Source organism: Zea mays, chromosome 6, assembly GCF_902167145.1.
Source record: "Zea mays cultivar B73 chromosome 6, Zm-B73-REFERENCE-NAM-5.0, whole genome shotgun sequence".
Classification (NCBI taxonomy): domain Eukaryota; kingdom Viridiplantae; phylum Streptophyta; class Magnoliopsida; order Poales; family Poaceae; genus Zea; species Zea mays.
The window spans coordinates 136,318,987-136,344,624 of NC_050101.1; the positions used below are offsets into that span (position 1 = coordinate 136,318,987).

The 25,638-nt window shown below is 47.1% G+C and overlaps 1 protein-coding gene across 2 annotated transcripts in view; it reads right to left on the reverse strand.

The window, feature by feature from the left end:
* Positions 1-1,075: 1,075 nt before the first annotated feature.
* LOC100502346 (E3 ubiquitin-protein ligase UPL6) overlaps positions 1,076-25,638 on the reverse strand; it is a 45,096-nt gene continuing 20,533 nt past the window's right edge. For both annotated transcript variants that reach the window (XM_020539156.2, XM_020539157.3), the window contains exons 9-27: positions 14,313-14,382; positions 13,215-13,327; positions 12,810-13,114; positions 12,569-12,665; positions 11,672-11,809; positions 11,085-11,171; positions 10,925-11,011; positions 10,329-10,466; positions 10,103-10,228; positions 9,671-9,769; positions 4,926-4,993; positions 4,771-4,837; positions 3,913-4,083; positions 3,742-3,831; positions 3,451-3,531; positions 3,002-3,075; positions 2,161-2,232; positions 1,979-2,068; positions 1,076-1,535 (exon numbers count right to left, since the gene is read on the reverse strand). In XM_020539156.2, coding sequence (XP_020394745.1) covers positions 1,469-1,535; positions 1,979-2,068; positions 2,161-2,232; positions 3,002-3,075; positions 3,451-3,531; positions 3,742-3,831; positions 3,913-4,083; positions 4,771-4,837; positions 4,926-4,993; positions 9,671-9,769; positions 10,103-10,228; positions 10,329-10,466; positions 10,925-11,011; positions 11,085-11,171; positions 11,672-11,809; positions 12,569-12,665; positions 12,810-13,114; positions 13,215-13,327; positions 14,313-14,382 — 2,040 coding nt within the window. In that variant the 3' untranslated portion in view covers positions 1,076-1,468. The remainder of the gene's footprint in view (positions 1,536-1,978; positions 2,069-2,160; positions 2,233-3,001; positions 3,076-3,450; positions 3,532-3,741; positions 3,832-3,912; positions 4,084-4,770; positions 4,838-4,925; positions 4,994-9,670; positions 9,770-10,102; positions 10,229-10,328; positions 10,467-10,924; positions 11,012-11,084; positions 11,172-11,671; positions 11,810-12,568; positions 12,666-12,809; positions 13,115-13,214; positions 13,328-14,312; positions 14,383-25,638) is intronic.

Genomic DNA, 25,638 nt, shown 5'->3' on the forward strand with positions numbered 1-25,638 from the left:
GGCTGAGCCCTGCAACCCGTCTACTTCTACGAAGGGAGCATTCATTGGAGGGGCCTTGTCTTCTTTCGTGAATCATAGGGGATGGCAACAGCGCATCAACCGATTTACAAGCACCTTGGAGTTTATACAATGCAGATTCCTCTGGGGAGACTGAGCGTGGCGCGGGCGAGGAGCTTTCGGAGCAAGGACGCCTCTTGGAGTAGGTGTGAGGGAAGGCTTTCACCAACCCCAGGTCATCCATCAGCACAAGAGGTTCAACCGACTTTCGACTACTATTTGATAATGCAATTACTGGGTTACAGTTGATATCTGTATTAGGTTGTGTTAGTTTACTTATTAATTATGGCCATGTTTATTTCGGATTATAATCTCTCCAGATTATATAATCCAGCGCAAATAATCCAGCATATAAACAAACACCTAAATTATGGGTTCAGTATATAATCTAAAGCTCATATTATAATAATCTCATAATCTCCTCAAGAGTAGCTTATTTGAGATTAACTTTGGCAAAAGATCCACTACTCATGGTTATGTAAATAGAAATTATAATAAATAACATCCTTCTTTCCTCATCTCAAATAAACAAATAAGGGTATTGTTGTCTCTATGAATAATCTACATTTATATAATCTAGACTACCAAGCAGCTATATGTAGATTATAATCTATCCAGATTATATTATAATCTGAATAGATTATAATCTATCCAGATTATATAATCTATTCAGATTATATAATCCAGATTATATTATAATCTGAATAGATTATAATCTAGATTATATAATTTAGATTATAATCCAGATTATATAATCTATAAGCTGAAACAAACAGACCCTATATAAGCACGCGTGCTTATGAAATGAAGGTATATAAGTTACATAACCTACCTAAATGTTCGTTTAACTCTCAACTTATTATATAATTTAGGGAGAAAACAAACACCGCCTTAATCTGCATAAACTCACTTCTCGATTTTTTTATCTTTTTTATCGTGCTGAGAAGATCTTATAGCGGAGAATTATCTACGCAGCCATGGGCCATGGCCCAATGAGGGCATCAGTTTCTCTGCAAGATTGAAACCACCAATTGGTCGTGCAAAACCAGCACTGGTTAAATATAGAAATAGAAATTTCTGTATAGAATACATACGTACATGTCCATGATTGATTAAACAGCGTCCACCTATTTATGTTGGGAAGCCCTAGTTTTCTTTACTGGCAGTTCATTTTTAAACTAAACCATGACAAATAAAAAAAGCGGAGGGAGTATATTGCAGACTCCCTCCACACATCCAACTATTTTGAGAAACAAGTGTCTTTTCTTCTTCCTTTTCTTTCTTTTCTTTTTTCCTTCGTGGCCTCATGGGGCTTCGAATGAGGCCGAGGGTTGGTGGTTTGGCTCTGGGTGCCTTTAAGCTGTTCTCTAACAACTATCTACACTGCACAAATACTGAATCCCGAACATGATCAACTTAGATCAAAACCAGCTTCTGAGTTTATCGCATACAATAGTTTGGTTTGCATCTGCTCCTTGCTGTTCAAGAATCAAAGCAAACTGTTAATCACGTTGTAATTAGCTCATCAAACAGAATACACAGCAATTCAGGGGTCACCACGAAACACTAATGTGGTTAAACTAACTGGCCGTTTGTTTCCTGCGCTAAAATTAATACATATCACATCAGATGTTTGAATGCTAGTCACAAGAATTAAATATAGTCTAATTACAAAACTAATTAGACAGATAGGAACTAAACAATAAGACGTACCTATTAAACCTATCAATTCCATGATTCACCCATGTTATGCTACAGTAAACTTTTGCAAATCAATGATTAATTAGGCTTAAAAATTATATTGGTGTTTAGTCTTTAGTTGTATAATTAGTTTTGTAATTAGACTATATTTAATACTGATAGACATTCAAACATCCAATGGCGACCCGTGCTAAACTTTAGTCTCTATAACAAGAGGCACCTTTTATAGGGTGGAAGCTTCAGAAGGTTCATGCAGGTAGCTGATGTAGGCAAGCGGTCTGCATGCTCCTCCAGCCCTGGAACACCAGCTCTGCACTCAATCGAAGGGGCAAAAAAAATGAAGTTAGGAGAACATTGCACCATCCCATATGGAACATAAACAAGCAGTTAGATGTAGCCAACCTCTGAATGCAGAATTTTGGTTCGAGATACTGAAATCCAAGGAGGGGGCCACGAGAACATCCAGTAACAAACCTGTCCATTTATTGGCATCAACATACACAGAATATTAAATAAACGGTTCATTGTTACACTGCGACAAGTCATGGTGATTAATATGTGGTACCCTACATGCCACAAAGAGATCTCTAGAGAAAACAGCAGCACAAGGGAGAGGAGCTAACAAGAGACTAGACATGAATACTGCCGGGTTTTTAAATATATGACATCAAACATCACATGTAAAAAAGAACGTAGTATGTGTTAGTGTCAAAAAATACAACTAATGGTTATTAAATATATGGCAGTTTTGGCACTGTATTTTATCCCCTTTTGGTCTTGGACATCTCACCCCTGCTATGGAAGATAGCAGCTTTTGCTGACTGGTGAAGTGTTTGCAATAGGGCTCATAACGACAAGGGCATTAATAGTGCCATTATTCTAGGAGCATGGTGTTTGTGCATACAACGTAACCGAGCAGTCTTTCATGGTGATCCTCCTTCCATCAGAAGGTGCAGAGATACTTCTTGGATGAAATGGTGTGTTGGGTTCTAGCTGGAGCCAAACATCTTGGAAGTTTAGGCTTAGCTGAAGCCCTTAGTGTGGTCGGGTCAAGTACCTAGGTTGTTTTTTAGCTTTAAGTGTGTGAGTTATCTTGGGGTTCCTGCATTGCAGGTTTCTCCCTTCTTGTAGGATGTGATGTTCTCTTCTCTCTAATATGTTACGATGCGCAGCTCTCCTGCGCATTTCGAAAAAAATACAACTAAAGCATTTGTTAGCGAGTGAGGGTAGAAGAGGCACTAACTTGAGAAACTTTTTCTGGTTGTCCGAACTTAAGCTCTTCAAGACCTCCCAAAACATCTCAATAAGCTCATGGTCCTGAAAAAAGAAGCCATCACTAATCAAGACAAGAACCAACAAAAATAATCTGACCTTCCTATATATATGAACTTAAAATGGGAAAATGCATATATCTGAGTTTTTATCGTGCAATTCAAATTTGATGTGAAGCTTTTGACACTAATACTTGTCTGAAACTTCGGCATCCAAAAAAACCAAAACTTTGCTCAACCGTCAGTTTTGGTTTTTTTTTTTTTTGCAACCAGGTTTGTGCACAGGTACTATCCACAACATTTCAGTCCTTACACAGCATTACATAAACCATGCAGACTCTCAGTCACATTCCAATAGGATTGCTAAGCTACATTTAGTGATGAAAAGAGGGGTCTTGTTACATAAGAAAGCAACACATACCGGATGATATCCTGCAGAATAGTTGGTGTTCGACCGCAGGTCATCAATATCCAAGCTTTCTAAAGATCCAGATATAAGAACCTGCAGGAAACAACACAGACAAATAAGAAAACAAGGTAGGAACATGCCATTTAAAATACTGCTTTCTCTGAAACAAACATAAAAACAAGCCAAAGCAGCTTAGCAACTATAGTGGCATTATTTCTTCCCCAAAAATTACACATTCCATACAATATCACTAGAGATAAAGAGCCATGTAGTGGTAAAAGGTAAGCTGAATTGTTGAAGTACCTGAATTTCATGTTCATTGAACATATCAATCCAATCTTTTGGTATAAGCTGCTGAAAACCTCTCAAGAAGTGTGTACTTTGTGCACGGATCTATTGATAGAAACCAGGAAAACATTTAGCAAAGCCTCCTAATGCATCCAATGATATGAATATTGACTACTGTCTTTTTACCTGGTAGTTTAACCGATGATTGGCGACAAGATGGATAAAAGTAATAACATTATCATTTGTTACACGCATGTGCCTCCCACCAGGGAGAAGTTCTTCTTCACATTGTTCACCATATTCATTATTTACAATAACAAAATATAGTTCCAACTCTGAGATATCACCATTATAATGCTGAGAACAGGAAAAAAACGAGATCAGTTAGGGGCAAACTTAACATTAGATTGGATTGAACTTCCCAGATTTCTTTCATATCCTAGTATCCACAGCTATGAAGCCACAGTACCCCCCCCCCCAACAACCTTCCACATCTCAATATTTGGATTACAGTATCATGCATCAAGCTGGATTCTTTCGTTTTCTCGGTTTTATTGTTATTTGGTAACTACAAAATTGTAGTTCTTCAATAAGAATATTGTAAATACTCCTTCCTCTATTCCAAAATGTAGCCATTTTAGTTTTTTCCTAAATCCTAAGCAAAACATCTCAACTTTGACCAATTTATAGAAAAATAAATTAACATCTGCAATATCAAATAAATGCACTATTATGATAAATTTCATGGTGGGTTTAATTAAACTACTTTGCTGTAGATGTTCACACATTTTTCTGAACAAATTTAGAGAAGTTTGACTCAGCGCAAAACTAAAATGATTTACATTTTGGTACAAAGGGAGTAACTATTACATTTTGGCACAAAGGAAGTAACTAGAAAGTTAGAAAGTTAGACATTTTGGCACAAAGGGAGTAATTATTACATTTACATAGCAGCACCTAATTACACACATCTCAAAAAGATGAATTCTTTCTAACTCCAGAAACAATTATCTACTTTACCCATTGATTGAAATAGGACCAAACCTTTAAAAATAGAAGATGCCGATACAATTCTGGATCCAATGAAGGAAGATCATTTAAAAAATTGTACCTGATACATGAGTAGAAGATCAGTACAAGCTAACATAAAAAAAGTACAACACAAAGAAAACCACAGAACAAGGGAGGGAGATGAGTACTTTTGTTTCAACTTGCTCAAGAAGAACGTTGCAAACGGCAAGTCAACAAGTATGCCTTCATACATTGCCTGAAAAAAAATGAAACAGAAAGGACCCTTGTTTAGGGTTAGGCATGGGTCTTCTACTCTACTTATATTTGTCAAAGTTTCATGGAGGAAGGCATTCTTGACGTCGAGCTAATGGACCACCCAGTCCCGAGAGAGGGTGAGGGAGAGGACGGCACGAACAGTGGCAAACTTGACAACGGGGCTAAAGGTCTCAACAGGCGCTGGATGAAGCCCCGAAGGACCCAACAGGCCTTGTAGCGATCGAGCGAGCCATCAGAGGTCAGCTTGTAGCGAAAGATCCATTTGCCGGTAACCACATTGGTGCCAGGTGGACGCGGCACCAGGTCCCAAGTGTGGTTGGCCAGCAAGGCCGCGTACTCCTCCATAGCGCAACGCCAGTGGGGATCGACGAGAGCTGCACGAATGGAGGGAACCGAGGAGGCGTCCAGAGGAGCGTCGCCGTCAGTATCAGCCGGTCGATGGGACAGAGAACGCTGGTGGTGCGGATAGTCACCATCGTGTAGACGTGGTCGAGGTAGCGGTGGATGGCGACCAGGTGGTACACCGAGGGCTCGGTGCAAGGACGAGCGGGCGGGTCAGCAGGAGCCGAGGGAGCGGCCCGCCCGCGACGATGGTAGACGAGGGCGGGGTCGGTGAAGCGAGCCAGACGGGGTCGCGCTCGTCGACGGGGCTGCGCATGGCGCGGGCAGCGTCGATGGAGCCGCACGTGGCGCGGGGAGAGGAGCGAACGAAGGCGTCGGGGCCTCGCATGGCACGGGTGGAGGCGCCGGTCGTGGCGTCTAGCCCACGTGTGGCACGGGAAGAGGCGCAAGCGGAGGTGTCTAAGTCGGATGGGGCACGGTTAGGAGCGACCGGGGTGGAGGTGGAATAAGATCAGACTCAAGGAGGGAGTTGAGATCGGTAAGCGGGGAGGAGCCAGCAAGGGGAAAAACATCTTCGTCAAAACAACATGACGAGAGATGATGATGCGGTGAGAGAGGAGGTCAAGGCAGCGGTAGCCCTTGTGGTCACGAGAGTAACCGAGGAAAAGACAGCGAGTGTAGCAGGGAGATAGCTTGTGGGGAGTGGTGGCGGAGGTGTTGCGATAGCAGGCACATCCGAAAACATGAAGGTGGTCATAGGAGGGGGTTGTGTCATACAGAGCAAAGTGGGGAGTGGGGTGGCTCACCGCCTTCGAGGGGAGGCGGTTTAGGAGATGGGTAGCGGTGTTCATGGCATCTGCCCAGTAGCTGGCAGGGAGAGACGCCTGAAAGAGGAGGTAGCAAATCATGGTAGTGGTGCGAATGATGCGTTCGACCCGGCCGTTCTGGGGAGAGATGTAAGGGCACGAGAGACGCAACTGAACGCCGTGGGAGAGAGGAGCGAGGAGCGGAGTTGTCAAACTCGCAGCCATTTTCACACTGAAGGGCACAAACTGGGCGACGGAACTAAGTGGCGACCCAGGCGAAGAAGTGGGCGAGGGTGGTGAACGTGTCGGACTTCAACCGAAGCAGAAAAGTCCAAAGAAAATGAGAGAAATCATCCAAAATCACCAAGTAGTATTTATATACGGAAAGACTGAGTACATGTGATGTCCAGAGATCACAATGAACAAGATCATGCTTAGCCAAAGAAGAAGAGGTAGTGAAAGGGAGACGAGTACGGCGGCCTAGCTGACAAGCATGACACAGACCCTCAAAATGCCCCCTATTATAAGAAATGTCTGAACTACTGGTGAGAGCTTGGTCATGACGCCAGGTCCTAGATGGCCAAGACCATGGGTTTTAAAGCGGTAAGGCGAGACAAGGCGTTGGACCACCTCCTGGACGCCTAGGCGATGCCTTAAGAACAGAGGCCGAGACGATGATGCCAAGTGGCAGAGGAGGTTGTGGAGACCAGGACAGACATGGAGGACGCGCTGGTGGAGGAAGATGGTCGGAGCTTGTAGAGGAGCCTGGAGAAGTCGCAATTGGCGAGAGGGATCCTAGTGGCCAGATCCTTCATAGAGAAACCAAACAGGACAAACTCAATAGAGCAGGAATTGTCAGCAGTGAACCGACGAACGGAAAGAAGGTTGAGTAATATGGGGAGTGACGAGAACATCGTTGAGATACAACGGTTCTAAGAGAACCAAGACACCTACTAAGGTGACTGGTAGAGTGGAACCGTTCCCAACGACGATGAAGGAGGGATGGGGAAGATGGGAGCGAGATAATGTGCCCGCAGTGGAGGTGGTGTGGTAGGACGCACCGGAGTCAACCACCCAATCGGAGGGAGGTGGTGTCAATGCCATGGTGCTGAAGGCGACGCCGAGGTCCCACCCTCCAGCCGACGGCGACCAGGGTGTCGGGGTAGGGGTCGCCAAAGGCGGGAGCAAGGGCGAAGCGGGGGTCATCGGGAGCACATCGTATGGTGGCACCGTCAGGAGAGCCAACGGAGGAGGACGCGGCAAGGAGGCACCCGTGGACAGACCCGGCCACATGGAGATGGTCTCGATCCAGGGGTTGTAGAATGACGGCCACGCCGGGCAGTCACCCTGACCGAAGGGACCACCACAGGTGGAATCACCATTCCCGTGGCCGCCCTTGCGGGGACGACGACCTCCGTCGACGGTGGGAGTCGGACGAGGAGCTACAGGGACAGTGGGGGCAGGGCGGTGGCAGCTCCGTCGACTAAGGGCAAGGGGCCTAGCCCCCTGACGGTGCCTGACTACCGGGAGGCGCGCTGTAGGGCGCCAGGGCAGGAGCAAGTGTCTTAGTCTCCCGGGTGAGCTCCTCCAGGAGAAGCTTGTTGTGGACGACGTGAAAAGTGGGGATGGGCAAGGTCCGCTTGATGAGAGCCTTCAGGTGGTCGTAGCAGGGGCTGAGGCCACACAGAAGGTTCAGCACCAGGGGACAGTCGGCGACAGGCTCACTGATGTCGCGGAGAGAGTGGCATGCCCTTCATCTGGCGGCAGTACTCGCTCACGGATAGGTCCCCTGAGAGAACAGGTGGAACGACGCGTCGAGGTGGAGCGTCCGAGCCTCCCGATACCCGATGAACTGCTCCTCAAGTGCGATCCAAGCCTCGCGAGCGGTGCCCTCCTGGTCGCGAACGATGTCATAGAGCTCGACGGTGATGGTGTCGTTGAGCCACGAGAGGACCACACTATTCATCTGGTACTAGGATGGGGACAGCGAGGGGACGGCATCATCGAGGACGTGGTCAACGAGGGCGAACCGCCGGAGCATGACTGTGTGAGGACCACCTGAGCGCGCCAACGAGGGTAGTGGGGCGACGTCGGGTCCAACACGTGGGATCGGATGTTGTCAACCCCGACGGCCTGAGCGTGGAGAGCGGCGATGGTGTCGGCGTCGAGCCCGAATAAGCGTGAAGCCTCAGGAGCCACCAGTGGGGTGGGGCTGCGACCAAGGAGGAGGCGTTGTGTAGCCATCTGAGTGGTCAAGGCGGAGCCCATGGCGCGCTCTTGCTCCAAGGCGAGGGACGCAAGACATTCGCGCTCCTAGGAGACAGCGACAGCCGCCCCAACTCGAAGGAGACGAGCGGAGAGGCCAATGAAGATGCAATGATGTCGACCCACGCGGGGTCGGCGAGGGGAAGGTGGTGAGCGGGAAAACCTGGCAAGGAGTGTCGGCCGCGCTGTAGCGCGAGCACGGGAGGGGGAGTTCCGGGGAGGGGTCCAAGGCCGGCGATGAAGGGGGGCATTCCCGGTGAGCACGCTGGTGCCGGAGGGGATCCAGGCGGTTGTGGCGGGGAGGAGGCCATGCATGGCCCGGGTAGCAGTGGCGGCAGTGTGGGATACGAGCAGCGGGCCCGTGTCTGTGCCTACAGAGGCAGCGGCGGCACCCGTGCCAGCAGGGGGAAACTCCATGGGGAGCGCGGGCGACAGGGAGGGGGAAGAGAAGAGGGGCCATCGACTGAGGCAAGGAGGGCTGGCGGTTGTGGTAGCCGGCGGCTATGGGGAGGGTGGGAGGGAGGGAGAGAGAGAAGTGTAACCTAGCTCATTACACATAATCAGGGTTGGGAGTGCATTATATATATAATGCCAAGATATTGGGCCAAGCCAATTACACATAGGGGTATACAGCTAATTACACAGGGAATGACCCAAAACCCTAACAGGATTCTAACATTTATTTATATAATTAAGGTGTCACCTCATCTTACGCTTTACTGTCTAGAAGGTAAAAGGGGGGGGTCAGTCGCCTTATGTCGCCTTACCGCCTTAATAACTATGATCACTAACAAGTTTTAAACGGTAGCTCTCTAACTGTAGAAAAGTAACATTGAGAGAATATATGCATGCAATTTGGGATAGGCTGATGAAACCCAAAAAGATATAGCATTACGAGAACTATAAAGAACTTTTACTGCACAAAATATACACCAATTTAGGATATGACTTCGGAAAATTCTGGAACACTAGCAATGAAAATTTGAAATAATCAAACAAAATTTTGGATGTCAATCTAAGCCTTAGGGAAGGCGCCACAAGTTAATTTAAACTAAGGGCCTCTTAGCTTCAGATCCAACTCCTTGGTGCTAGGCGTCCTTAAAACATCTTGATTTCGATTCCATTTTGAACTAAAGACTCAAACCACTACACATTTTAGGCCACAAACCCCAAATTACATAAGAATCTAGGAGCTAGATCAAGTATCTCCTTATCAACAGGAAAAAGGGACATGGTCAAAGTACCTTCCCAAGTAGACTTCCAAGAAAATGGAAATATTGCAGATGTAGTTCATGAACCAATCCTGATCCTGGGTTTGGGTACAAAAGATGATCAGCAGTCTCCTACAAAAGGAAAATCAAGTATTCCAAAAGAAGCATGTGAGGCCTCATCCAACTGTAAAGCGATACTACAAGTACATAGAATAGTTATTCCACCAGAGCAATTCTGTTTGTGACGTCAAAATAAATATATTTGTGAACCAGCATTCTACTAACTTAGTACTCCCTCCGTTCTTTTTTTATTTGTCACCGATTAGTTCAAAAATGAACTAACGGGGACAAATATTCGAGAACGGAGGTAGTAACATGTATTAGTAGTTTAGGACACAAAAATAATGGTCGCTGCTGCAATGATAACATTGCACTGGATGAATGAGACCACCCAAAAAAAGATACCTTGAAGAGACCGTACTGCACATCAAAAGCCGCTCGAGTAATATTTTCCATGAAATCCTTGAAAATTCCACCACCATCAATTCCAACCTCTTCCTCACCATGTTCATTAATAAATGAAACTCGAATCTACATACATCAAGAAGTTTGAAGTATCATATGATATTAGCACTTTAGCAGAAGTGTCAAGTGTTAAACCATGAGGAAAGATAACAGAATGTCATCATACCGGTCCTTTGAGATCTTCTTCAGAAAGCAAACTTAGCTGATCAAAAGCATCTTCCAAAAGTCGACTTCTTCTTATTTTGAACCGCTGTCTTGTCAATGCAGAATGTGATGTTGATTGTCTAGAACACGTTAATTGGGACTGCTCACAGAAAGTGGAAAAAAAAAGTTCAAGACATTGTTTTAGAAGATGTATCAATCTTATTTGGGAATATCTCAGCTCACAAAAGTTTAATGATTGCAAATTGGTTAACATTCATACATGCTTCTCAAAAAAAATAGAAAAACACTGCAAAGCTTTAGGCTATAAGTGAATTTATGCCACACTCGTGGAGCAAATAAATCCCACATCATTGAACCAAAAGAAAATTTTCAGCAGCAACAGGTGTAAAGTATTTTTTATTTTGTGCTATCCCAGATGTTTTTTTCCTCAACCCTCACAAATGGTACGAAGTTTACTCCTGAATTTTACTATCTGTGCATTCTTTTCGCCACTTTATTTAAGCTGCTAGTTATGTATTTCAAGCAATTTGTACTATTTGAACCAGTACGCACCTGTCTTATTCAGCACTAATTACACAAAAATTAGCAATAGCTTACAGTGAATATTTTGACTCGACTGGTAAATGGAGCCAAAAAAGGAGCAAGCTTTATGATCTCTGATGCTCGAGTATTACCAAGTATTGCCTGAAAAACATATGCATAGTCATAGAAGATGAAAGACATTTCTATTAATCCAAAAAAGCATAGGCATCCATACTTGAGACACAAAATTTTCGCTCGTAGCTTCTTGAGAATAGAAATCACTTGCAGCAGTGAATGGTAGTCGGCTGTTCCAGTCTTGCAACTGCAATGAGGTAGCACTTAAATTAACCTAATGAACTATATCTGATAATTAAATAATATATAGGGTAATATATCGAGTAGCTGCATGTTGTACTCAGAACAGACATAAAACAGCAATAGTCAACAGAAAGTCAGAAACCACTCGCAGAAAGATAGCATTCATATGAGTAAACAAGAAATGACTGAAACAAATAAGACTAATGCTCAAATATTAGTCTGGTAACTGAACCATCATTGGACCCTGGATAAAGCTATACAAATTCAGGGCACAACATCAGGTTCATGATGTTTTTCCGGTAAAGCGACAGCCGACCATGTGTGCACTACCCAAAGAAACACCAGTAGTCCAGTATGCATACAGTATCATTGGCATTTTCTCAATAATCAACAAATAAGTATGATATGAAGTCCTTACAACAAAAAAGAAACACAACCTGCCCAAAATCAGAATTCAAAGAAAACAAAGAAATAATAACATGATATCAAGACAAGATTATCAACCTGTGTGAGAAGTTCAGATAACCCAACCCTAGCTCTAGTCTTGACATTCTCCACTGACAACTTTTTAAGGCCTGAAGGGTTGGGTGACACTTTCTGAGTAGAAGAGGATGGAATAACCCACAGAAGTTGCCATAATGCCTGCAGATTGATGTAGTACTCAATTGAAACCAACAACAAACACTCAATATTATAGGACAGAAAATCACAGTTGAAAAAACAGTTATGATGTATGCACTCTTTGTGACAGTTCAGAACATGACATTATTTTCGTTCAAATTTTTGTTAGCTTATTAGTTAACAAGTACAAGCCAGGAATGGAAAGTCGTATCCCAGTCAGAATTACTACAGGGATTGCAGCATGCTTGAAAACAAGGTGCAGCCAGAAAAACACCCCCACTCACCCACCCACCCAATATCAGAGCTTCACCTGGCGTCTGCGCAAAATGGGTAACAAAAACACATTATTCACGCGTCCAGCAGGTTGCACATGAGGTCACGCAAAATGCACGGCCTCACCTGGCGTTGTGCATATCCACGTGTTCCTCCCCATCACGCATACTACTGTTTAAAGAACAGTTTAGTTCTCTCTCCTCCGATTCCTGGCAGGAGCCAACATGTGGTAGTTTGCCGCGATGTGGGATGCGCATCTACACGTGCGACCTGCTGAAAACCGCTACCCTAAATGCGCAATGCACAGTGCCTATTTGGGGATGCACATGCGTGAACTGCTGGATGCAAGCCTAACAAAGAAAGAGGTATAACCAACAACAGAAAGCTTAAGAGGATCGCAGTAACTAGTAACATACTAACATCTACGACGTTTTAAAAAAACTGTATGATCAACACAGCATGAGAATGCCTTATGATAACAATGGTTATAGCACTGCAATATTATACCTGTTTTAAAATGAGAACCAAGGACTTCAAATCTTTAAGGGAAAGGGGTTTCTCCTGTTCATAGAACTCCCCGGTATCAATGATCTTCAACATGTGCCTGATATGAGGAACAAAGACAAAGCATCATAATCATAAACATCTGAGGGAAGATGTCACACTTTTATTTATTCCAATAACTTGACAGAATAAGCCATTGGAAAAAAGGAGATTATTGGCTAACAAAAACTTCAGGGGGGCTTACTTGTATATGGGACAGAATACAGACATGGGAAGGAGCCAACCAGGAGAATCAGCAGGTAATGAAGATGCAAACTTCAAAAAAAATGGCCATCTTCGGCTTGCATGGCAACGTTTTATGAACTTCCATAGTGCAGGAACAATTTCAGTCCGGTATGCCAGGACAGTCATAATTCGCTCTAGAGGAAATGTATTGAACGTAACATGAAGAAAAGCACAAATAGATCCTACAGCATCAACTTCAGCATCTGATGGTCCAGACAGATCAGAATCATTTGTGCTTAATGTACCTCTGAAGAGGGCATTCACCTATGAATTATACAACCTATGGTCAAACAAGATATAAAAGAATAAGAAGCCCAATGGGTCATGAAGGGCAAGAACATCCATGGTTGTTCAGGATTTGTACCAAATGTTGAAGTAGCTTTGAATCAATTGCTGCAGTTATCTGTCTTTCCAAATCAACATCAAGATTAATTTTAATATTGACATCCATGGGCATCTCATCATCGTCATCTGCCCCTGTACACATCAAAGAAAAATCTTGTAGTAGAGATTTAGAGTTTATCATCTTATTCAGACCTTTGATTCAGCTTAACCTTGTTGATTTGACTGTTATGCAATAACTAGATCCCACAGCTAACCTAGTCCTATTTCATAGCCTAGTGATTGGCTTAATATGTATGATTTCAAAAGCTATGCACATGTTATGCAGTTATGCACAGATGGAAAGGAATTAGGCCCTGTTCAGATAAGGGGTATTGCTCTAAACAATTTCAGGATTTACTTTTAAATGTAAAAAGTAGTCTTCCATGTAAGAAGTGTTATTTCCTCTCAGATGGTTCACTTGCTTGTCAAATTTACTTCTTTCTTTAAGATCCCCACGTCTATCAAGGCCAAGGCGTTCAAACCCTAGAGATGTGGCCATGTAGGATAAATAATCCCTAGCTTCTTCATTTGCTAGTTTATTAGTTGCAGGTTGTGGCTGATTTGTCCCAACCATGAATCCTTGTGTAAATTCGGCCAGTGAAGTAAAGTCCTTAAATATATGCCCATTAAAATGGTCGTTGCAAAACCTATGTTCATGTAAAATTAACTGAATCGCAAGCTTTGACGCTACCAGAGCTCAAAGGACCTTCAATAAAACAGAAAGAAAACAAAATAAGGCTGCATCACACAGTACTAAGCCATGCCACCCAAAAAACTTTTTACTCGAAACGCACAGGAGAACTGTGCCCCTTTATTTATTAAGAAGATAGAGAAACAAGATCTAATTGAACAGCCTAGAAGGAACTAGGTGGCATTTTATTAAGAAGAAAATAGGCACTCAAATTCACCTCCATGAGGACTTGCCCCTAGATGGTCTGGGCATACACCACACCCACAACCAACTGAGCTAGCTCAGCTGCCTTGCTATTTTTTGTCAAAAACGTAACGATGTAAGAGTTGTGTTTCTTTTACAAACACACCAACCCGAAAATAGCTTCCTTGCTGGCATGTAACTTACTTTCAGTAGGTGTTGTGACTGCTGGCAACGTATCCAACAACGAGGTACAAACAGCAATGATGTCAGCCGCCTGGTTTAGAAATACACATAGAAAATATTTATAAACAAATAAATTACACATGTGGACAATGAAAAACAAGCATGCATGGATTTGCCATCACCAAAAAAACTTAAGAAGCATTAAGGAGGGGGGAGGATAAATACACAGCTAAGATAGCATAGCTCACATAACCTACATAGTATTCGAGAAAAAACATATAGCCTACATGCAACATGGAAAGCTCTTTGAAAAGAATGAAAAATAGATTCCACAGTTTTCTATTTATTTTTAGCTGCACAAGAGTCATGTACTGAAACTAAAAGCCGCCCCTATGTTGTGCTAAGATTAGAGAAGCACTTTTCACATCCAAGAAGAACATTTGCTGTCAACTGAATAAATCAATACAATAGCAGCAACCGAGAATCTCAACAAAATGAAATGAAAAAACTACTTTACCATATACCAAAGAAATTAGACCAAATCAACAGGAAAATGAACATTGTTTTTCAAAATCAGGACGGTAAATCAATATTGAAGAATGATAAAGAATTAAGGATATATGTCAGCATCGGGGGAAGGTCATAACCTCATATTGATAATACGACTTCCAAAGATCCCATCAACAGAAAACTCGAAGCACCAACCGTAACCAGGGCCCCACTTCTCAAGGGGCCTTCCTTGGCTCTAGGCTAAGTCAGGAGCCCTCCATGCAAGGGACCGGGTCCTAGGGTCCTCTGAACCTCCGGGTCTCTCCCAGCCTTTGGTGCCTTCCATGACGGGCCAACCAGCCTCCCAAGTCCTAACCAGGAGAGCCAAGCTCATTGCTCGATCTAAATGGGGTCCATACAGGCTGAAGATTATAACTAGACCACCCGGGCATTCTTCAAGATGCTATCGGGGCAAAGCGTCACCAAAGTAGAAGCCCCTAAGGTAGGACGATCCCAGACGCCAGACAGAGATGCCCCCCGGGTCAAGCCGGCCTAGAGTGGTACGACCTCGGTGCCATATGTGCTCGTACTCAGGATTGATACATGGTACTGGGCCATTAGGATAATGCTTATGTCCATCACATTAAATATGATGGACATTATTGTAGTTAAGGAGGTGCACTGTGGCTGCGATGAAGGCAGTAGGCACACATAGCCACTATATAGTACATGTCATCGTCCCTATAACCACAATAATGGGTGGCAGGTGTACCCAAGGCCATTGTGCAGTAAGTGCCACAGTCACTATAGCCACGTTTGAACATACTAACATACCTGCAAGCATTATAAAGTACAAGCAACTACATCGTTTACCAACTACGTCGTACCTAACGGCATGGCCTACAGTAATGCCACTGCGATAGAATGTATCTCCCCTATAGGTTGTAGGCCTGTAGCACAGCTCAACGTTGTGGCACGTCCAAGGCATGCGCCACATACGACTCCATGTCAAATAAAAGATAGGAATTGAGCCTCTATTAGGTAGGGCCCACTACTCATCAAACATGTATCACTCTCCACATTTGAGCTATAAAAAAGAGGTAGAGCAGTGGAGAAAAGGGTTAGAAAGGCTCTTTCCAGACTTTTGGACTTCAGGCTCAGCTTTTGGCTTCACTTAGCTTCAGACACGAACCTCCGGCTATGGCTGGGCAAAAAACCCGAAACCCGAACTAGGAATACCCGAAACCCGAATTTTGTTCGGGAATTTCGGGTAACAACTTGCAAAACCCGAATTTATTTCGGGTAATTCGGGTATCACAATCGGGTACCCGAAATACCCGAACTTTCATGTGTCATGTACTTATGTCATGCTTAATTATTAATTTGTACATCTATAATTATGTGTAAGTGTGCATAACTTGTGATTGTAGATTGTGTGTGTTTTGTATGTCCACGTATATCATTATTCAAACTGTATTTTTATACTAATTTAATAGGGTGTATGTGTTTTTATGAAGTCAACACAACAGTTCAGGTAGTTCAGGAATACCTGAACCCGAAATTTCGGGTACCCGAATTTTCGGGTATTGTAAAACTCGTTATAATTTCGGGTATCGATTCTCAAAACCCGAAACTTTAAATATCCGAATTACCCGACCCGAAATTTTCGAGTAACCCGAACGCCCACCCCTACCTCCGGCGAACAGACACGAACCTTCAACGTAACAAAGATGAACTAGGGACCAGTTAGACTAAAACTCTCACCAGATTTGAAAGAGAATTGAGGGCTAGGCATCATAAGTCTATGTTGATATTTGAGCGTGTAATCTTCTTCACTTGTGCATTCATCAATCCACCATACAAAAAAGAGGATGTACAACATTACGCATTTGCGGCCTGAACCTCTATAAATCTCTCGTGTGTCGATAACTAGGCAGTACCCAGGATCAACGTGCCTCCAGACTAGGCCCCTCACTCTATCCTTCATTCACCAATCCTCTCGGGTACCTAAGGAACCCTGGTGTTGTTACATGACGACAATATCTAACTCCCAAGAAGTTGATCAGCTAGCTTAGAATCCAAATAGGCAAAAAAGGGAAACAAGCATTGAACTCAGATTAGTTCTTATCTTACATAAGAAATAACAGATGAATACATCTAAGAGTTTGCAAGTAGCATAATTGATCAAGTAGCCTAAGGGTGAAAAGATAATCTACTTGACATGGATAATTTCTCAATAGTCTATTTATCAAAGCAGATGACTGTGGACTGTTGCATCCCCAAGATGGTTGAACTATAAACCAAAGAGTCTCAATTTTTGCGGATGATGTGGCTATTTTTTAAAACCTGATATTGAAGACCTTGAAGTTGTCAAGGCCATTTTAAGGGGTTTTGGAGCAGCTTCTGTATAAGAGAATGAAGTGCTTGTTGTATTGCATAGAGGAGTGTTACAATATAGACTCAAAACCAATGATTTCAAGTCGTCCGACTAATCGCGATTAGTCGGGCTAGTTGGTTCTGTTAGCACGACTAGGGAGGCCGACCCAATCTGCTCAACTAATTGTTCGGTCATCCGATTAGTCGTCGACTAAACGTGATTAGTCGTCCAATTTGGGTGGGGGCGATTAGTTGCCCTGGACTCCTAGTTTAGGTCAATAGTAAGTCTGTACTTGGCATTTATGTAGTAACTAGTAAGTCTGCAACTCTGCATCATATGAATTAGTTAGTGACTACTGAGTAGTAACTGATGTTCAATTGTTCGTGTTCTGAAATCTGCAATCTGAATGCTGTCTTCCAATATTCATATTTGCTATGTTTGGTAATTAGTATTGCTTCCTATATGCTACATTGCTATATATAATTGAGTTAGTGACTGATGTTCATGTTCTAAAATCTGAATTGTCCAGTTCCAACATTCATATTTGTTATGTACTTATGTTTGGTATTGTCTCCTATAAGCTATATTGCTATATATATCAATATTATATACATAGGTACTGCAATTATGCTAGAGCGCTATAGGGACGACCAAGTCGACTAGGACCTGATTAGTCAACCTAGTCGTCATCCTAATCGTGATTAGTCGCCTGGTCGCCAAAGTGTTCCGACTAGCAAGTCGCCCGACTTGAAATCATTGCTCAGAACCCTAACCTTAATGGGCTGACGACCCAACAGTGGTGTCGACCCACATACATGAGACATACACTGTCTAACATCCCCTCGCAGTCGCAACGGGAGCACCGCGCACTATGAGACTGGAGTCGAAGCCGAAGGTAGGAGCCGACGGGTTGAAATCCCCCCACAGCCCCAATGTCGTGAGGGTGCGAATGTTGCGGCCGAAGTAGAGACCGGTGTGCACTCCAAGAAGACGATAGCCCCTTGATGCCAAGTTAACCGAAGTCCAGGTGGTCGTTTTTTTCTTGAAAGCGTAGGAGAACTGCGCCCCATTATATATTAAGCAGAAAAAGGGGTGGCCAAAAAAGCGCAGGAGAATTGCGTCCCACTATATATTAAGCAGAAAAAGAGGTGGTCGTGGCCGGGAGACACGCGACAGTAGCCTGTTCTTCGGGAGGGGTCGACGTTCGGGCGTCAACGATCGGCAGGGCAACACAACAAAAGAGCACCAGCAGGCCGAGGACCTTCTTGCTTCTTCTATCGTCCAGTCGTCGAGGAGCCTCGCTAGGGAGGCCGACGACAGCGCGCGTCTGCGCTGGTCAGGGTGGCCACGCCAGCCAGAATAGAAGGGGGATCGACGCCTCCGATCGAGAAAGCCACGACAGCGACGGATCCAACCATGAAGACGGCGATCCGACAAAAGGGACGACGAATCTAGAATGGGAAGGTCGCGACAGTGGTGGATCCGACCAAGAAAGCTGAGACAGCGACGGATCCAGCTATGGCGTCGACGAAGGGGTGGCAGGGGGTGGCGGCGGGGCGGGTCCAGCCGGGCAGGGGCCTGCGTCGGGCCTGGCAAGGGGGTTGACACCAACGACGAGAGAAGGTCGAGGGGGCTGCACTAGGCGCGACGGCGGCGGATCGGGTGTCCGGCGGCGCGTGGAGGCACACCAGCGGCGGATCGGGTGTCCGGCGGTGCTGGGAAGCACGGCGGCGCTGGATCAGGCAGCCGGCGACGCAGGGAGGCGCAGCGAGCGATGGCTAGGCGTGCGCCTGCGCCCTGAGCGGCGTCGACGACGGTGGCACATGTGCGCTCGGTGGCTAGGCTTGCGCCTGCGCCCGTAGCAGCGGTAGTGGATCCTACGCCCTCGCATGAGCACGCGGCGACAGCCTGCACCCAGTCCGGTGCCCGCCCTTGCTCCTGTCTTAGTTGGCGTGGGGAAGGGGAAGGAGAGCAGCAGCGGGGAGGAACGGGAGGGCCGACGGCTAGGATGGTGGCCGTCCCCCGGGAGTTCCCTCCCGGGGTCGGCGGCGTGGGAGCAGGGCTGACGGCTATTGGGGGAGGAGGCCAGCGGCTATGCTGTTGGAGAAGGAAAACCCTATTCCTCTAATACCATGTAAGATTGTGAACTTCTTGATGTATTGCATAGAGAAGGGATACATATATATAGACTCAAGGGAAACCCTAACCTAACCCGAATGGATCGACAGCCCAATGGTGGTGCCAACCCACCTACACATATAGGAACACACACTCTAACATTCTGGCCTCCAAACTAATCTGCATAAAAGCTTCTCCTACCCCATTCGGTGCCATGATGAATCAGTTGCCATGGCTATCCAAATAGTAGGATGTGCCTCCAAAAAAATTCCTACTACTTATCTTGGTCTTCCCCTGAGTTTCAGGAAACTAACTGTTGGCATCCTTTTGCCTTGGATACAGCAAATTGCTAATAAACTTCTAGGTTGGAAAGCTGATCCTTTGAATATGTCTCGGAGAATCACTCTTGTCAAGGTTGTTCTCTCTGCCATTCCAGTATACCTACTCATCAAGCTAAATGTTCCTAAATGGGGTATCAATGCCATTGACAAAATTAGGAGGAACTTTTTATGGAAGGGCCAAAGGGGAAGGTAGAGGGGGTTGTCTCATAGCTTGGGATAAAATTGCTAGGCCTATGTGTTGGAATGTAACTGTGATAGCCCATATGGGGCGCCTGGCCCATTGGCCCTGTAACCCTAATGTAACCCTAGCCTACGGGCTATATAATGTAGCAGCGGAAGAAAGGATCGTGTTTTTCCTCTGATACCATGAAGAAACACACCGCACACCTATAACTGGTGGGGTGCATGTCCTCCTCGGTCGCCGCCACCCAGCCGTCGCGCCTGCGCCACCAGGTCACCCCGGTCGCTGCGCCTGAGCCGCCGCCACCAGGCCACCGCGCTCGCGCCACCGAAACCCGGTCGCCGCTCCGCCGCCACCAGGCCATCGTGCTTGCGCCGCCGCGCTCGCGCCGCCGAAACCCGGTCGCCGCGCCCGCGCCTACGCCAACCCGGCCCGCCAGGACGCCGACCCTAGCCGCACCGCCGCGTCACCGCCATCCATGGCCACCGAAACCACTGACGCCGACGGGCTCGCTCCGGTCTTCTTCCCCGCCTACGCCGCCGTCAACGTGAAGTAGCACGTGCCGATCGACCTCAGCCTCGAGCGCCCCAACTACTCCAAGTGGAAGGCTTTCTTCACCGCCCTCTGCGGCAAGTACGAGCTGCTCAGCCACATCAACGGCACGATGGTTGCGCGCCCTTAAGATCCAACGTGGTCTCAACCTGACGCGTGTGTTCGCAGGTGGATGTACAACTCCGCCGACGACGTCGTTCTCAACCTCGCCATGGAGCCCGATCAGGACACCTGCGCCCTGTACGTCTCCATTGAGGCCTTGTTCCAGGCAAACAAGGAGTCTCGCACTGTCGTCCTCGAGCAGGAGTTCCACAACCTATCCCAGGGCGATCTCTCCATCGACGCCTACGCCCAGCAGATGAAGCGCACCGCTGATGCGCTCCGGGAGGTCGGCCACACTGTCTCCCCCGCGCAGCTCGTTCTCAATCTTCTGCGCGGCCTCAACCCTCGCTTCGCCAACACCGCCAACAGTATCTCCAACACGTCACAGTCGCTCAACTTCAAGTCCGCCACCAACATGCTCTGTGTCAAGGAACTTCGCCTCGGCACCGAGAACAAGGAAGCTTTGGCATCGGCACTCGCTGTTTCCACCGCCCCGTTCTGCACGTCGCCCGCCTGCCACTCCACCTCCTCCTCCAGCAATGGGGGCAGTGGCAAGGGCAAGGGGCGCGGTGGCAACGGTGGCAGCAGCAACGGCGGTGGTCGGCGCCACCAGCAACACGACGACGGCCGGCGCAACCAGCAGCAGGGTGGCCACCGCCAACCACCCCAGCCAACTGGTCCTTGGGTTTGCTACAACCCCTAGGCCGGTCCGTGGCCTCCTCAGCAGCAATAGTGGGCGCCTACTCCGCCTCCTCCACAGCAGGCTCACACCGCCTTTGCGCCGCCACAGTTCTCCGCCGCAGGTGCTCCTTCAGGCGGCTGGAATACGGCCAACCTGATTGCCGCCCTTAATCAGATGGCGGTGCAGGACTCCTCTTCCTGGGTTATGGACAGCGGAGCGACATCCCACATGTCCTCCAACGACGGTATACTCCTCTCCCGTTTTCCTTCCCCACCGTGCTCCATTACGGTCGGTAACAGGCAGTCCATCCCTTCATCTGGTCGTGGCACATCTCTCTTACCTATAGTTGATCGCTACTTTCATCTTAATAATGTTCTTGTCGCTCCTCAACTTGCTCGCAATTTGCTATCTATTCGACAGCTTACTCGCGACAATAACTGTTCTATTGAGTTTGACGCTTCTGGTTTTTCTGTTAAGGATCTCCAAACCAAAACGGTCCTTCTTCGGTGCAATAGCAACGGGGATCTCTACATTCCACATCGTCTGCTGCCTCGCTGCCATGTTGTTGTCGTTGCTCCGGAGTTGTGGCATGCTCGCCTCGGTCATCCAGCGTCAGCCATCGTTCAAACCCTAAATAAGCTTTCAGCTATACGGTGTAATAAAGCAGCTCGCCACATTTGCCATGCCTGCCAGCTAGGCAAACACGCTAGGCTGCCTTTTGCTAGTTATGTTTCTAATACTTCTGCACCCTTTGAACTTGTTCATTGTGATGTCTGGACCTCTCTAGTGTTGAGTATTTCGGGCTATAAATATTATCTTGTGATACTTGATGATTTTACTCATTTTTGTTGGACATTCCCCCCTGCGCCATAAATCTGAGGCTCATGACCATATTGTTCAGTTCACTGCTTACGCTAACACACAATTCAGCTCTTCTGTGCGCTGTTTTCAGACCGATAATGGGACCGAGTTCATTAATAGTGCCACTGTCGCCTTCCTGGTTGGCCGCAGCATCCTTCTTCGCACCTCGTGCCCCTACACATCCGCCCAGAACGGCAAAGCTGAGCGGATGCTTCGCACTCTGAACAATGTTGTTCGGACACTTCTGATCCATGCGACCATGCCTCCTCCCTATTGGGCCGAGGCTCTCTCCACCGCTATGTTCCTCAGAAACCGGCGACCTTCGTCGTCCATACATAACGGTATTCCCTATCATCTCCTTTATCGCAAGATGCCAGATTACTCACTCCTTCGAGTTTTTGGTTGCCTGTGCTATCCAAACCTCAGTGCCACGACCCCCCACAAATTGTCTCGTATTTTTCCCTATCATCTCCTTTATCGCAAGATGCCAGATTACTCCCTCCTTCGAGTTTTTGGTTGCCTATGCTATCCAAACCTCAGTGCCACGACCCCCCACAAATTGTCTCCTCGCTCTGCGGCGTGTGTTTTTCTCGGTTACCCTCCTTCCCAGAAGGGCTACCGGTGCCTCGATCTATCCACTCGCAAGATCATCATCTCTCGCCACGTTGTGTTTGAGGAGACTCACTTTCCGTTAGCGGCTTCAAAGCCTCGACCGGATTCATTTGATTTTCTGCTACAGGATCTACTCCCCACGCCATCCCCGTCTACCTCAGACGCACGGCAAACGCGGGCCTCAGACGATGCCAGCGATCCTGTCGAGCTAGACCCGGCCATCCTGTGGCACGGCGCTGCCTACTGGCTGCCCCAGGAGCCCCGGCAGACAGCACCTACCGGCACCAGTAACGGTGCCCCCGCTGCCACTGCTGGGTCACGGTTCAGTCTTCATTACAGTCGGCGCCCGCGTCCAGCACCGGCTCCAGCGCCGCAGGCGGTGGCGCCCCAGCCTGCGGAGCCTCCTGCTCGGGAGACTCATTCCCGGACGGGCTCCCTGCCGCCCCCCATACAGCGATATGGTTTCACTGCGACGTTCTCCAGCTTGGCGTCGCCGCTGCCATGCTCCACCCGCGTTGCGCTCGCCGATGCAAATTGGCGCGCGGCGATGACTAACGAGTACAAGGCGCTTGTTGACAATGGCACCTGGTGTCTCGTTCCTCGCTCGCCTCGTACCAACGTCATCTCCGGCAAGTGGGTCTACAAGCACAAGTATCGTGCTGACGGTTCCCTAGCTCGCCATAAAGCTAGGTGGGTCGTTCGTGGGTTCTCGCAGCGGCACGACATCAACTACGACGAGACGTTCAGCCCGGTTGTCAAGTCGGCCACCATCCGGGTGGTCCTCAGCATCGTCGCTTCTCGCTCCTGGTCGATCCATTAGCTGGACGTGAAGAACGCTTTTCTCCACGACTACTTGCACGAGACCGTCTACTGTGAGCAGCCGCCGGGTTTCGTCGACCCGGCCGCCCCCGACCACGTGTGCCTCCTGAGAAAGTCCTTGTATGGACTCAAGCAGGCGCCCCGGGCTTGGCACCAGCGCTTCTCCAGCTTCGTACAGCGGTCTGGTTTCACTGCGTCAGCCTCCGACACGTCCCTTTTTGTTTACAAAGAGGGCGCTGACATCGCCTACCTACTGCTCTATGTCGACGACATCATCCTGACAAACTCGTCGACCTGGCTTCTTCGTCGCCTCACCGAGCTCCTTCACTCCGAGTTTGCCATGACAGATCTTGGGGACCTACACCACTTCCTTGGGATCTATGTCACGCGTTCCAAGGACGGCCTCTTCCTCTCCCAGCGTCAGTATGTTGCGGATCTGCTTCAACGCGCCGGCATGGTTGTGTCACCCTACGGCGACTCCTGTTGACACTCATGCCAAGTTGTTCGCTACAGATGGTGCCCCGGTGGCCGATGCCACTCAATACTGCAGCCTCGCCGGAGGTCTACAGTATCTCATGCTGACTCGGCCGAATCTCGCCTATGCCGTTCAGCAGGTGTGCCTCTTCATGCACGACCCGCGCGAGCCTCATCTGGCGCTGCTCAAGCGGGTCCTGCTGTATGTCAAGGGTACCCTCTCCACTGGACTTCACATCGGCACTGGCAGCATTACGGATTTGTCTGCCTACTCCGACGCTGATTGGGCAGGCTGTCCAGACTCTCGGCGCTCTACTTCAGGGTACTGTGTCTTCCTCGGTGACAACTTAGTCTCATGGTCCTCCAAACGACAGACTACGGTTTCTCGTTCGAGCGCGGAGGCTGAGTATCGTGTTGTTGCGCACGCTGTGGCTGACTTGTTGGCTTCGTTAGCTGCTCCAGGAGCTTCATACACCCATCTCTTCGGCAACAATCGTCTTCTCTGACAACGTTAGTGCTATCTATATGACTGCCAACCTTGTCCATCATCGTCGCACGAAGCATATTGAGATTGACATTCACTTCGTAAGTGAGAAGGTTGCTTTGGGACAAGTCCGGGTGCTCCGTGTTCCATCGTCGCTTCAGTTCGCTGACATTATTACCAAAGGGTTACCTGTACAGTTATTTACTGATTTTAGGTCCAATCTTTGCGTTCGTGACACTCCCGATTAGACTGAGGGAGTGTGTTGGAATGTAACTATGATAGCCTATATGGGGCGCCTGGCCCATTGGCCCATGTGCATTGTAACCCTAATGTAACCCTAGCCTACAGGCTATATAATGAAGGTCACCCCACCAGTTATAGGTGTGCGGTGTGTTTCTTCACTATGGAGTTGGGAGGCCTTGGCATACCTAGGCCCTGTTTGTTTCAGCTTTTTTCAGCTTCTGCCACCAAAAGTTGTTGTGGACTGCCAAACGCTCAGCTTTTCAGCCAGCTTCTATAAAATTCATTTTGGTAAAAACCATACAAAATCAACATAAACACATAATCGGTCGAGTTGTTGCAATAGTAGGATTCTGTCACTGTTCAGATTCTGAGCCTTATGAACACCTTCATCTTCCTCCGCACGTAATCCCAACGATACTCAGATTCTCTACACAGTCAAATTCTCCCCACAACCAGATTCTCGGAGAAGCTGGTCAAACAAGCCCCTAATTTCCTCACTGAGTTGGGCTTTACAAATGAGATGGCTATGGCTTCAAAAGACAGGCCCTCCAAACTATGGGCTAGCCTAGACCTCAACATTTCTTCAAAAGTTAGAGCCTTAATCGCTGTGACTACAAATATTGGTAATGGAGCCACAACCTTTTTCTAGAGAAATAAGTGGATTCATGGGTGTTCTATGGAAGAGGTAGACTTGCGGTTCCAAAGAAGTTTAAGAGCAACCGGACTGTTCAACAGGCCCTTCCCTCCTCCATTTGGGTGCAGCATATCAAGGGGAATCTGTTTCTTGCTGGTCTAGACGAATTATTGCAGCTATGGGATGTGTTAGAGGACTTTCAACTTCATGATAGGCCCGACATGCATGTGTGGAGGTTCTCTAATTCCGAGTTGTTCACCTCTTAAGTCTGCATACAACGCCTTCTTCACTGGTGTTGTTCTCTTTGAGCCATGGAAAAGGATCTAAAAGAGCTGGGCTGCGCCTAAACGCAAGACTTTCATCTGGCTTGCTACTAAT